The following is a 15,066-nucleotide window of genomic DNA, read 5'->3' as shown; positions in this document are numbered from 1 at the left end:
CTCACGCCAGCCTGAGAGGCGGTGTCGCTCCGTGTCCTGCTTCACAACAGCAGCGAGTCCCCAACGTCGCCCCTGGCGAGGTCAAAGCGGCTCCCACCTGCGCTTCTCTCTGGTCAGGAAGTCCCTGCCTGGGCGTCAGTGAGAGGGATCCTGGGAGCTGGACAAGGACGAGCGGGCCACACTACCACCTTTTCTGGAGCTCCAGGTCACACTGTCTACAGCGCAGGCACCAGGAGGCATCTTCGTTATACGCTGGGTCCATGGCCGCTCCCTGAAAAGCAAATCTCCAAGGCGACATCCCCAGGATCCTTCCAGAGACCCCACCTGAACACACGGAGAGGAGAGTCAGCGGGACTAAGGAGGCTGCGCAGCGGGTCCTCAGCCTCCCTCCACGACTGCCTGTGTAAGTGGGAAACTGAGGCCCAGGGGCGCAGGCTCTGGGCTTACATTTTGGGGCCGCGGGAGCCCAAGAGTCCTGCTCCCCTCTGGGTCCATAGGGACTTCTGATAGGATTTCCAGAATTGTGGGCCTCTCCGGGATCCTTGGCCTCCTGAGGACTCACCCATCTTGCCTTCTGCTCAACTAGTGGCTCCTCATTCCCACTCTGAAAGTGCCTTAGGAGTCCTGGGCAGGGCTCGTCCCCCACGGGATTCCGCTAGTCCTGCCCCGCCTGGGCCGCTGTTTCTAGGGGTGGGCCTCCACTCAGCCCTGCCGCCACCCGGCGCCACCCCTTCGCTGAGGTCCCCTAGCTCTGCTGGGCTCCCCCCACTGGCCCTGTCCTGCCCGCTGCTCCTAAAATTTGGCCTCTGTAGGATGACTCAGTCCAGCCCTTTGGCTCAGCATGGCTCCGCTTACTAAACCTGACAGGTGGACGACAATGCTTCTCACTGACTTCTCAGTGACCGCTTGAATAAAGTGAATAAACTTGGAGAGGAGTTCCTTATTCTAGGTCACCGAATAGAGATGGGAGATGAAGTTAGAAGCCTGCTTTCTTCTGCTAATTTGCACCCCCAAAGCAGGGAAGTGGAGCCTGCCACTGTGGTCCCCCTGTATGCTTCCTGGGTGCATGCAAGGTTTCACACAGGAAGCACCAGGGTCTAGATTCCTTATAGCAAACCGGGCCCCAGATCTAATCTTTGCACCCCCGGGATGAGGCATTAGACATGTTCAAACTTCTCATCCTACCAGCTGGGAGTCTGGAAGACAGAGCAAAGCACTTACCTGGGATTCCAGAGCAAGATAGTCAAAGACCCACTTGACCTCACTTCTGCTTCCCATGGGCTCTAAGGAAGGAAGGCCATCATCATCATCTGGACACTTGTTAGAAATACAGGTGCTCAAGTAACACCCTGCTGCTTCTGGAAAGGCGGAGTGGAGAACCCTGTGGTTGTTAACAAAACCTTCTCCTGTTGATTCTAATGCCAGCAAACCCTAAAATATGCATGTGTACACACACACACACACACACACACACACACACACAGTAGTTATTTAGTGTAAAATGGCCATACATTGGTCTCAACCTCAAGTTCACTGGAAAATCGTCTTTATCTGGTCATCATTGATGGGCTTGTCACAAGAGAGTATACCAAATCTTGCAAAATCAGCAGCGATTAGTTTCTCAAATTTTGGAGTCAGGCAGGCTCCTTCAAGTGGAAAATGGCTTGTAGCTGCCATTTAAGATATTTTAGACAAAGGCAAAGATCAGCTTCAGAAATAAAGTATTTTACCTAAATTTTTTATGAGTCTCACTTCACATGAGATAATTCTCTACCTCTCACTTTACACCAAGTTAGTATGTTTCCAAAGAAGATCAGAATTAAGCACAATTAATGCTATGTTTAAAAGATATATTTTTGATGTAAAAATTACTGTGATCTAAAAAAACTGGAATATAATATGTAACTAAGTAAAGGATTTGGATAAAACACGTTTTCTTATTCATAGCTACTATACAAACTGAACATGGTTTTACTCTTTTTAATTTAACTGTGCATTTTCCTTGTAAAACTTTGTAACTGTTGCCTGTTTGGTGTTTTGCAGAAACACTGCATCTAAAAGAACAACCTGAGTTGGGACAATAAGCCATCACCAATATGACAGATAGAATATAAAATATAAAACACTTCCAGTACTAACAATGATCCCAATTAAATTGAAAGGGTCATTATAAAATTATAAACATTGAAATTAAAACTCAGTACTGCTACTTCAAGACTGGTGAAACTGAATTGCTTGATGTTTAAAATCAAATCCTGGAGACCAAAGTTAAGGAAGTAAAAGGGTCAAGGAAAAATAATCCAATATTCGGTCCCTTGCTCTCTGAGGTTAGCCAGAATCCAGGGAAATTTGGTACCCCTCTCCAGTCCCTACAACACTGCTAAGGCAACCAAAAGTCCATTCAGAGAGATTGAAAGTACCACAGAAAACAGGAATCCAACCAGAGCACATTCTACAAAGAGGAGGGTCATTCGACAGGGAAACATTCTGGATACAACCAAGAGAAGCAACATTTGTTCAGCAAGACTCTGACCCAACCTGTCAAATGGCACAACTGGTAGAGAAAAAGCTAAAGGTGCCAAGAGAGTTCTCAAAAGTTCTGAAGAGTGATATGTGACCAATTTCAGGTGACTGTAACAGTAGATAGGAAAATGGTCCATTTTGACCAACTTGGTCTTAAGACACCTGGCAGGAGAGTATAACCAAACCACAGCCATACATGACATTTAAAGGATAAGATAATAGTTATTTTATTGTTACTTGAGGTATACATTTGTGTCAGTCCTTCCAAAAGTAAGTGAAACTGGTAGGTTGTGAAGGAAGGGTTTTCATATGGGTATGGCTGATAAATATCAAAGAAAGTTCTCTCGGAGTCACAATCTTTTCTAAGTCAATTTGAGACTAGCAAATTTTTTGACCTCCTGCATAGACAGACTAGATCTGTGTATGTTTTTTTTAATTATTATTTGTTTGTTTGCTGTTATGGTTATTATGAACTTCTGCTCAGACTCCACCTCTAGAGTTTACAATTCATCAATTCAGCCAGGCAACATGGATTTAATCAAGATCTGTAAAGAAGACAAGCTTCAATTGAGATGGATGAACGTTACCAACGTTCCTAATCACCAGAATAACTATACAAATTGCTAAAAAGGAAAAAAAAAACTGTGTGTGTGTGTATACATGTGTGTGTTTCTGGGGATTGAACTGAGGGCTTTGTGCATGTGAGGCAAGCACTCTACCAACTAATCTATATCCCCAACCCAGGAAAGAACTCTTATCCATGGGCAATTTCCACTTCAATATATCTAGGATTCCTAGCGATAACAAAGGGTGCAAGAATAAAACTGAAAATAAGACCAAAAAGTATCAAAAGTAAATGGGAGAACTCGTGAAAAACAGAAAGTCTGGTAGCCCATTTTCAGAATACAGTATTTAGCCTTAATTGGGATGTAAGATCCAATCATGGGCATTTTGTTTTTATTTTTTTTTTCACAGAGAAAAGTATATTTTATTGGCATTTTGGTCTAGCACAGTTCAATTCAAATAAAATGGAACTTACTTAAGCAAACTGAATATAACAATTATAAGTTTTCTGTTTTACCATCATATGATTGTGTTCATACAAGTAACAATCATCAGAACTAGCTTTCTAAGCATATATCAGCGCACCACCTTTCATTTGAAGTACTTGATATGTAAATTTCATTGTCAAAACATATCTGGCTTTAGCAATGTAAACATCTGCTATAAGTAAACTTTAAAAGGTAAAAGCGAATGTTACTGATGAATAAATCAAAACAGAACTAAGTATCATCATGTGACATAATTAAACATTATATAATACTGTTTCAATAAGAACCACAACTTAATAAAGTTCACACAAAGGAAGCAGAAATAAGAAATGTAAACTCCCAAAATAGTGTTAAAATACTGAAGGATATAATGTAAAATTTACCACAGAAAAAGAAGGGAAAACAACAAAATGAGTAGTGAAAACCAAATTTGGTTTAGTAGTTACAATAGTCATTTTACTGCAAAGGCTTTCTTTATGCACTCTAACCAAATGCTTTATTTTCTGTATCCTTTTTAAAAAGAAATTATTGTGGTTAGTCACATAAGTTAGGTACTTTGTAGGAATTTCACATTTATTGTCATTTGTGGGAATGTTACCCCCACCAAAATTTTTCATCTCTAAATAATTTTTCCAAATAATCAAAAACATTAAATTATCTTCATGAAAATTGCCATTATAAAGTCAGATAATTTCTAAACAAATCATAAAATAAATCTGCCTTACCAGAAAAACTACAGGAAAAAGTGTATGTATAAGTGCTGAAAATCACTAAAAAAAATCAACAAATAAGAAAAAATGTTCACATTTATCATAACTATTGATTTGTTCCTTTCTGGCTAAAATTAAATAAGTTTTTAAAAGGTCAGTGAGGATATTCAGTGCCACTTTGGATTTGTCTGCAATATACAAATAAGTTATATCTGTTGTACAAGGCAGACTCTATTTTTACTCTTTAACATAATTAAGTTATAAAGACTTTGAAATTCTAAAACCAGTTATAATACTGTGGCAAGCAAAACAAATTTGTTCTCAATGCTCTCATTATATTCCAGCTTTATCTACAAACGTGAACATTTTTATGTTTTCTCAAACCATACTGATACAAAAAAAAAGTCTAGAGAGATCTGTTGGTTTCCACAGACAAACTGAAAAAGGGAAAAAAATGAAACTGAAATATTTCATCTTCTTAAGTGTCTTTAACATGTTTCATATGTCAAGCAGCACTTGACACAGCAAGTTTCTTCAAGTGATCCATAAACACTTGTAAACTAACATCATCTGTGAGGATGGGTGCTCCAGACTCCTGCCCCCAGGCATACATATTATTATGAGTCTGTGAAGGGTTGACTTTTGAAAGCAGGAAACGAGCCTGGCTGCCCCCATGTTCGGTGTCAATATATCTTGGCATTGGAAATCTGGAGTGAAGGATCTCCTGTGCATCATCTACTGGGGCTTGCAGAAGGTGACGGAAATTTTCGTATTCTGGCATGTCTTGGTATCCTGACTTCCGCCACTGTGCTATAGTCTCACCATGATAAATCAAAATCTGGAAGAATGTGTCCATGAGAAGAATACGATCTGCAAGAATGCTGCTGCTATCAAGAAGAACCGGCTCTGGTGGTCCACTAAAAGAATATGCATACAGAATAGGCTGAATTATGATTAGAGACTGGGTCAGATCTTGACGCATAAAATGATGATGATAATACGAACTTTCATCAGGACTATTGTTAAAAACTTGCAAGAAAGGAGATCGTCTTAAATGAAACATAAACTGTGGATAAAGAGAGAAAGTTTCCGAAAATCTAAAGGAACTTGGATCATCTTTGTGATACTCTCCAAATTTCTTACACAGTCGAATGAGCTGTCTGTCCAGCCATCTGAGCACATCTGGTCCTTCCTCTGTTTCTGCTGTATATATTGCTAGCTGGGCCATAAGAATGGCAGCTGCCTCCTGGTCAAAAGATGCAGCGATGTTTAGGATTTGAGTTTGAGCATCTGCCCAATTCCTGGCAATGGTGGTCATCCGGATGCGCCTCTGCCCACTTGAATGCTGATACTGGGTCACAAACTGGATTGCACCACGTCCTCCTTGAGGAATTGGATCATTATGCTGATTAACAACCTCAAAATATATAGCTAAGGTTGTAGTGGGACTGAGTCCACATATCTTCCATTGACAAGTGCCACCCGTTCCTATCTCATTTTCAGATACACAGGGTCCTTTGGAATTGAGAGACACACAGGGTCCAATTGCTCCTGAAATCTTTATTTCCCTTGAAGTCTTTATTTCTAATGTACCACCAAAGCCCATTTTAAACTGTCCATGCATATCTTCGGTAAAGACTCTTTGAAAAGTTTGTTTGAATAAAGAAGTGTTGAAAGAATCACCCATGACCATGTATCCACCAGTAAGGTTGGGACAGCATTTCATCTCCAGGAGACCTGTCTGATCTAATGCACATGCGTAGATGTCAATAACATGACCAGTTGTAGCAGCTCGATTAGCCAATACTTCAAAATGCTTGGTTCCCTTTTTAACATATTTGGCATTGTCTTTTTCAATGTCATGCCATGATCTTATAGGTGTCTTCAATTCGTCTCCAACCACCATTCCAGGTCCCTGAGTAGCAGGACCACCAATGAACATCATGATACAAGCACCAGTGTTTGGGAAAGTACACTCAAGTAGTCCTACAGCTATGGAAAGTGCCACTCCCGAGGAACGCAAAGGTCTCTTTCCCTGTGGCACAGGCCAAGGGTCTCGCTGAAGTTCTCCCAGGAGATCTGTGAGATTCATGTCTATTTTCTGTACTGGCTGTAAAAATCTATTGGAAGGAGGTGGCTGCTGTACCTGAGGACCTCGTGTTGCTTGGGTGACTGGTACTTTAGAGAGTCCCAGCCTCTCCTGCAGTTGTTTGGCAGATAGATCTTTTGTTCCCCTGAAGACATAGCTTTTTGAAATGCCTTCACATCCAAGTTCATGAACCTGCACCATCCTCCCAAAAGTAATAAGTCCAACCAAAGCTGTAGGTGGTAAGAGACTTAATGACATCTGCATGGATTCTTTCAAGGCTTGTAAATCTTCATCTTCCATGCAAGTATCAACCACATAGAGGAATATCAAAGGCATCTGTGGACCACGCAGAACTACATATTCAATGCTAGAAAACTGAGGTAAAAGTTCAGCAGGCTGATTCAGTTCAGATATCCCAGCATAAGTAGGTGGAAACTGATTCATTTGATAACAAAAGTTGCAAGCCCAGAGTTTTGCTCGATAATCCACTTGACATAAAGGATTCAAAACTGCACGGCAAGTAGTCCTACTACACAGAACAGGTTCATATTGAATGGGTGGTAAATCAGGCCTTTCCTTCAGTGGTGTAAAGAGGGCTGCAACTGGAGCAACCATTCTTGTAGCTTCCAGTCGACTTGATGGCCAAACATTCCAACTAAATCGAACTCCATCTCGTTCTTCATTTTTTTGGATGAATTCCAAATAGGTTGTCATTGTAAAGCTTGATTGTTATTGCACACTACCCCTCCTACGAGATCCGCGCTGGTCGCAGCCTTGTCCTGGCAAAGTCAGTCCCCTCCAACCGGCAGGACCAGCTGTGGCACTACAATCAGGGCCGGCGCCGCCCCGCCCCCGACCTCCTTCCAATCATGGGCATTTTGAACTTTTCAACCTGCATCCAATCATAGATATATAAAAGAGAGCTCTTCCCTTTGCCCGCCCAAATTTAAAAATTAGCTAATCCCATAGACTGTAAGCCAAGCTCCTCCTATCAGAGCAAAGGCAGGGCTCTGCTAGGATAAACACAGGTGGAGTGTCTGCCCAAGAATGCACAAGGAATGCATGCAAATTTTCCTACCAGGACTTGTTCTACAGAAGCCAAGTTTACCTTGCTCAGCTACTTCTGAGCATCTGTTTGATTTCTGATGGCACCCCTGTATTTCTCACTCTACCTGGGAGACAGTGTGGCTGTTTTTCTTTAATAATCTTCAGCTATCCCTTTGGTAAAAGATGGTCCAGGCCACACAAGATCCAGATGTTGACATTTACACACTCTTTCCTAACAAAGAGTGGCAGCTTCTCTCATATCATGATGATGTAACAGCCTGTGGAGATGAGGTTAAAATAGACTTCTGGAGGGACAGGAAATGTTGTAGACTCAGCACTAGTTTGAATCTGCTGTAATATTTGAGTTGGGCACATCACTGTTCAGCTGTGTTCAGCTACTCAAGTGGCTTAGCAGTAGGACCACTTGAACTCAGGAGTTCAAGACCAGCCTCTTTAACAGAGGCTAAGAAACAGAAAACAATATTTGAATATTTTCTGATGCATAGAGTTTTTAAACTTACAATGATGGAGACACCCCATGATAACATTCTTCCTCTGGTTAGAGTTGACATTTCAATAGTCAGGAGAAATGACAGCCTCCTGGGTTCTTGGACAAGTAACCATGGGAGGCCCCCACAGTAACCCCAGAAATGCAGCTGAAATCTTCACATGCTATTCCAGAAGGAAGATGGTGCCTTGGGCTGTCCTCCTGGGGTTTACAAATCCTGCCACTAAGCAGCTTTCACATTGATCTTGGGTTCAATCCGGCAGCCTGACTTCTTTAGTTAGGACCACAATACCACAGGTCAAAACACATAGCCACCTGCCATCCAGCTGTACTTTTGCAATGGAAGGATGCAGGACTGGGTTGGCATTTTAGCCTCTGGTTCTCAGGAGCATTTGCTGTGAATCCTGTGTGTCATTTTAAAATAAAGGTCATTGTTGGGCATGGTGGCCAGTGCTTTTAATCTCAGTGGCATGGAAGACTGAGGCAGGAGTATTGAGAGTTCAAAACCAGTGTCAGCAACTTAGCAAGGCCCAAAGTAACTCAGGGAGACCTTGTCTCTAAATAAAATATAAAAAGGGCTAGGGATTTGGCTCAGGCTGAGTGCTCCTGAGTTCAATCCCCAGTACCAAATAAATAAATAAGGATTGACTAATTAATTAATTAATGTTATTGTTCTAGCAGCAATAGTGATCATTGGCTAAGAGCATGACCTACATCCTGACTTTCAAGGTCCACATCCTGACTCTTCAGATATTTCTTCTGTAATTTACTTACTTAATTTATCTGAGACTTAGTTTCCTGGCGCGCGGACGGCCATTCCCTGGTGGCAGTTGGGCTCTGAGGGTTTTTTCCTGAGGAGCTGTTTTGTTTGGCGTTTGTAGTTCTAAAAATAAAGTTAGTTTCTTTTGACAAGTGGCTCCTGAATTGTGCCCAGCCAAACTGCGACATTTGGTGGCCCGCACGGGGAGCGACTGAGGGTAAGTAAACTGCTCGCCCCTGAGGGCAGGGCGAGAGGATGGGTAGCCATTCTAAGTTTCCTCTTTTGTTTTGCTTCATTTTTGTTTTACCTTGCCTGTCCCTGGAGATGAGTGAGACGGAAGAAAAACCACTCACATCTGAGGAAAAACTATTTGCGTCTGAGGAACAGATAGGGAGAAAGGATGGATACACATTTCAGGAAGATAGAAAGGCTGATATAATGAATTATTGTTCCATTTTTATTGCATTCTGTCTCAGTTTTGTTTGGCGTCATCTTGTTGGGTTGTATTATAGTAGAAATACGGGATCAGAAATTAGTAAAAAACAAACCGAAAGACTGTTAAGTAAATTATTAGAGGAAGGAGGCTTCCCAGTAAAATCAAGAGCAGTCAGGGCATACGTTGATATAATACAAAAATGTAGCCCATGGATTTTTAAGGAGGAGTTGTTAGATATATCACAATGGAACCATCATGGTGAAGATTTAAAAAGAATAGAAAAGAACAACCCAGGGACTCTGCCAGTTGGCACATTGCCATTGTGGACGTTCGTATCTGGTTTCCTTAGTCCAAAGCCTTCAGTTCAGACAAAGGTAGAGGAAGGAGAAGACTTATTGATTCAAGTAAACGAGAAGGTCTTTCGAGCTAGTGAGACAGAGGAAGGAAGTTTAGAGCAGAAAAAGCCATCAGGGGAAAAGTTACAACAGGAGACTGCTAATAACACCTTTATATCAGAGAGTGTAAGTGTCCAACCAACAGCACCACCTCTACAGGAGACTGCTACTAACAGCATTCTATCACCAGAGGGCATAAGTGTCCAATCAACAGCACCACCTCCATATGCTAGGAGACACCCAATCCCCGCAGTTGATAGTTGGGATCCTGAGACAGGATCTCAAGTATGCCCTGTATTTGAGGTAGGAGGGCAGCGAATTTACCAGGGTTTAAATTTCAAAACAGTGAAGGAGCTAAAAGAGGCTGTAACAACCTATGGTCCTCAAGCACCCTTCACTGTAAACTTGGTCGAATCCATTACCAACTTAAACATGACGCCAGCAGATTGAGCTAATATTTGTAAAGCTGTGCTAAATGGAGGACAATACCTGTTATGGAAGGTTGCCAATGAGGAATTTTGCAAGGAGACGGCTAGGCGAAATGCAGCAGCTGGTTATCCTCAGAGAAATCTAGATGTGTTGTTAGGAAAGGGACCTTATGAGGATCGGCAGCAACAAATTGCATATGATCCTGGTGTATATTTACAAATTGCTGTAGATGCAGTTAAGGCATGGAAGACTTTACAAGGACATGGAGGTTTACAAGGTCAATTATCTAAGATAATACAAGGAGTTAATGAACCTTACGCTGAATTTGTAGATAGGCTTATTCAAACAGCTACCAGAGTTTTGGGGAATACAGAACAAGCAATGCCATTAATAAAACAACTGGCTTATGACCAAGCGAATCGTTGGTGCAGAGATATCATTAGACCATGGAAACAGGAAAATTTAAACACACATATTAAATTATGTAGAGACATTAATGAACAAGAGCAAGTCATGGCAGCTGCTGTAAAACAGACTTTAGATGCCAGAGACAATAATGAACAAGGGCAAATTGTGGCAGCTGCAGTAAACAGGCTTTATATGCCAGGCCAAGAACATGCTACAATTGTCAACAAATAGGACATTTTAAAAGGAATTGCCCCATAGGAGGAGGGTTTAACAAAACTAGGTATCAATGGAGTAGAATACCGGGTATTTGCCCACAATGCCATAGAGGGTACTCCATTACATTGGGCTAATGAATTGTGTTGTCAAACCACCATAGAGGGTACTCCATTATCAAAAAACGAACAAGGACCAAGTGTTTATCCACGATATCATGGAGAAAGGCATCGGGCTCCATTGCCAAAAAATGGACAGGGGGCCCCAATGCTCCAGGGCCCCAAACCACAAATATACGGAGCACTGGAGGAACCCAGCAACCCCATCAGGGTAGTGACCAGGACACATTGTCCATCAGATCCCTCATCAGACAAACCAGAGGGAGCGCAGGGTTGGACATCTGCACCTCCGCCAGATCAGTACTAACTCCAGAGATGGGAGTTCAAATCATTCCCACAGGGATAAAAGGACCTCTTCCCAAAGGAACAGTAGGCTTATTATTGGGATGCAGCTCTTCTACTCTAAAAGGACTTTTGATAAGTCCTGGGGTAATTGATCCCGATTATGAAGGTGAAATAAAAATTATAGCCAGTTCTCCAAAGGGTATATCAGTAATTTCACCAGAAGATAGAATAGCACAGTTACTAATAATACCAAGCCTACATGATAAATTTTCCAGTCATGCTGTAGAAAGAGGTTCCAAGGGATTAGGCTCCACAGGTGTAGATTGGGCTATGCTTTCTTTAAATTTAGATTCTCGCCCCATGCTAAAACTAAATATTCAAGGACATGAATTTAATGGGCTACTGGATACAGGTGCAGACCTTAGCATCATCTCTCATCAAGAATGGCCAAAACATGGGCCATTACAACAAGCCACTCAAATGCTTCGAGGCCTAGGAGTGGTGACTAATCCCGATAGAAGCACAATGGTATTAGATTGGAAGGATCCTGAAGGATGTGAAGGAGCTATACAGCCATATGTATTGGATCATCTTCCCATAAATTTATGGGGACGAGATGTCTTAGATCAATTAGGTTTGACATTAACAAATAATATCAATCAAAATGCACCCGCTATTATGGCTAGACAAGGTTTTAGGAAAAGAAAAAGATTAGAAAAACAAGAACAAGGTATAGCAGCACCAATACAAATAGATCAAGGAACAGACAGACATGGGTTGGATTTTCACAAAGGGCCACTGAGACAATAAAAATTACATGGAAATCTGAAATACCAGTATGGGTTCCTCAGTGGCCCTTGACTAAAGAAAAGATACGAGTAGCCCATGATCTGGTCAAACAACAATTAGCGGAAGGACATATACAACTTTCTGTATCTCCCCATAATACTCCCATTTTTGTCATCAAAAAGAAATCTGGTAAATGGAGATTATTGCAAGATTTAAGAGCCATTAATAATGAAATGGTCATTATGGGACCTGCTCAATTGGGGATTCCTCAATTGTCTGCTTTGCCAAAACCTTGGTATGTTTTAGTTATAGATATTAAAGATTGTTTTTTTTTCAATTCCAATTCATCCTGAGGATAGTCCACGTTTTGCATTTACTATCCCTGCACTAAATCATGAAGGTCCTGATCAGAGATATGAATGGAAAGTACTCCCTCAAGGGATGGCTAACAGTCCAACTATGTGTCAAATTTATGTTAACAAAGTAATCCAGCCACTTAGAAATCAAAATCCTGAACTACAAATATTTCACTATATGGATGATGTATTATTAGCACACAAAGCTAAAAACACATTGCTAGAATGTTATGCCACACTTACAAATTTATTAAAAAATTATAATCTAGAGATAGCAATAGATAAAGTACAATTAAATTTTCCAATTAATTATTTAGGAGTTCTATTATCTTCAACCATGGTCCGTCCACCAAAAATTCAAATACGAGTAGATCAACTCAAATCACTTAATGACTTTCAAAAGTTATTAGGAGACATAAATTTGATAAGGCCTTATCTAGGTATTCGAACAGGAGAATTGGGACCTTTATTTGATATCCTAAAAGGTCCATCAGATCCAAATTCACCCCGAATGTTAACGCCTGAAGCAAGAAAGGCATTAAAAATCATTGAAACATATATGGAAAATATGCATTTGGATAGAATTGATATAAGTTTGCCTTTATTATTTATTGTACTACCAACAAAAAATATTCCTACAGGAGTATTTTGGCAAGAAGGTCCATTATTATGGATACATTTATCTTATTCTCCTAACACTATTCTTACTAGGTATCCTGAGGCTGTAGGACAATTAATACTCAAAGGAATAAAAACAGCAAAGGGAGTATTTGGAATTTCTCCCAATAAAATTATTACTCCATATACTATGAATCAAATTGATGAATTAGGTAATGAGTTAAATACTTGGGCAATAATCATGTGCAAACCTAATATTTCATTTGATAACCACTTACCATCTAATCCTTTATTGTCTTTTTGGTCATTTCATCCTGTAATTTTTTCCAAAAATGAAAAGAAAAACACCTATCATGAATGCTCCAAATATATTCACTGATGGGTCAAATAATGGTACAGCAGCAATAGTTACACCTGATCAAACTTTTACATTTTTAGTACCCAAACAATCAGCTCCAAAGGTAGAGCTTAATGCAGTATTACAAGCTTTTGTGATCTTTAAAGATTCTGTACTTAATTTATTTTCTGATAGTCAGTATATAGTTAATGCTATAGTATCCCTTGAAGATGCTGGTAGGATTTCCCCTTCTTCTACTGTTTTCTCTTTGTTTTCCACTATACAAAGTTTAATCTGGGACAGAAAAGATCCATTCTTTATAGGACATATCAGGGCACATCCAGGATTGCCTGGAGCCCTTAGTTTGGTCAATGATTTAGCAGATAAAACTACACATGACATACATATTTTCTCTACACTAGAAGAAGCTATAAATTTTCATAAAAGGTTCCATGTCAATGCTAATACTTTACAAAAGCGTTTTAAAATAACTAAGGAACAAGCTAGACAAATAATAAAACAATGTCAAAATTGTGTGACCTTTTTACCACAAGTTAATCTTGGAGTCAATCCTAGAGGATTGATACCTAACCATATTTGGCAGATGGACATCACACACTTGCCAGAATTTGGAAAATTAAAATATTTGCATGTTACACTTGATACTTCTTCTGGATTTTTGATGGGCTCCCTTCATGCCGGAGAAAAAACTAAAGATGTTATAGCTCATTGCTTACAAAATTTTGCCACTGTGGGCATTCCAAAACAGTTAAAAACAGATAATGCCCCTGGTTATACTTCTACCTCTTTTAAACAATTTTGCTCATCATTTGGCATTACTCATATAACAGGAATCCCATTCAATCCACAGGGACAAGGCATAGTTGAAAGAGCCCATCAAACTATTAAAATGTACTTATTAAAGCAAAAAGATCAAATTGGGAAGGGGTATATATTCCCCAAAGATAAACTTAAAATAACCCTTTTTACTCTAAACTTTTTAAATTTGGATTCATCAGGACTTAGTGCTGCAGACAGGCATATGTGTCCAAAAATGGACATAAGCCCAAGGTACTTTGGAAAGATATTCTAACAGGACAATGGAAAGGTCCTGACCCAGTAATTGTCTGGAGTCAGGGGTCTGTTTGTGTGTTTTCACAGGGAGAACAGCAGCTAATTTGGATTTCAGAGAGATTAACTAAAGCAATTTCTACAGACCAAAAAGAAGATGATTTGGCTCAAATCCATAACAGCTGATATCCAAAACTCCAATTTGGCTATCCTTACATCTGCGACAGAACCAGGATGCTTTTTTCAATATCTATTTTATTATTGCCCTTTCCCATATCATGAAGTTCTATTTTGTTTTTTGAGCTCATACAGACCTAGGTTAATGTTTTGCTGATCAGTTCTATTTTTTTTTTGACTATAGAGTTTTTAAACATTGCAATGGAGATTTCACCTGTAAAAAGTTATAAGGCCTTTACTATTATGTTATTTGTTGTATGTATTATATTATGTGTGCACACTTGTGTTTTGTGTTATATGTTTGAATGTACGTATGTCCATATATCATATATGATGAGCGCTCATGAAAAAATGGATCCAAATATTTTTTTTATTCACGTGATTTAAATGGTTTAATTTAAATTGGGTAAATAACTGTTAAGAATTGTTTTAATATATAAACAAAAAAGAAGGTTAACAGATCTGTTTACTTTCACCTTTCCTTTTCATTATATTTAATAATTCTCTTCAAGATAATGTAAATTGTTAAGAAAATTGTTTTCTTTTCTCTTCAAGATAATGTAGATTGTTAAGAAAATTGTTTTCTTTTAGTGCCTTCTGGAATGTTACATAATTTTTTCTTTAGCCATTATTGCTAGAATTCCTATCTTCATCCCAGTGCCGGTGAAGACAAAGATAAAACTAATCTACAGTTTCTGCAATAGCCATCACTGAACTGCTTGCAGAACTTGCCTAAACTATGTG

The 15,066-nt window shown here is 39.8% G+C and overlaps 1 protein-coding gene across 1 annotated transcript; it reads right to left on the bottom strand.

Moving 5' to 3' along the window:
* Positions 1 to 3,505: 3,505 nt before the first annotated feature.
* Positions 3,506 to 7,231, bottom strand: LOC308644743 (protein transport protein Sec23A-like). Its single transcript, XM_081286374.1, has one exon. It carries the CDS (start codon positions 7,086 to 7,088, stop codon positions 4,791 to 4,793), a length of 2,298 nt encoding a protein of 765 aa, XP_081142500.1. The 5' UTR covers positions 7,089 to 7,231; the 3' UTR covers positions 3,506 to 4,790.
* Between the last annotated feature and the right edge of the window lie 7,835 nt (positions 7,232 to 15,066).

The sequence above is a fragment of the Spermophilus citellus genome, assembly GCF_964194105.1.
Source record: "Spermophilus citellus genome assembly, chromosome: 3".
Classification (NCBI taxonomy): Eukaryota; Metazoa; Chordata; class Mammalia; order Rodentia; family Sciuridae; genus Spermophilus; species Spermophilus citellus.
The sequence above is the reverse complement of the archived record's forward strand: the minus strand, read 5'-3'. Positions and strand labels throughout refer to the sequence as shown.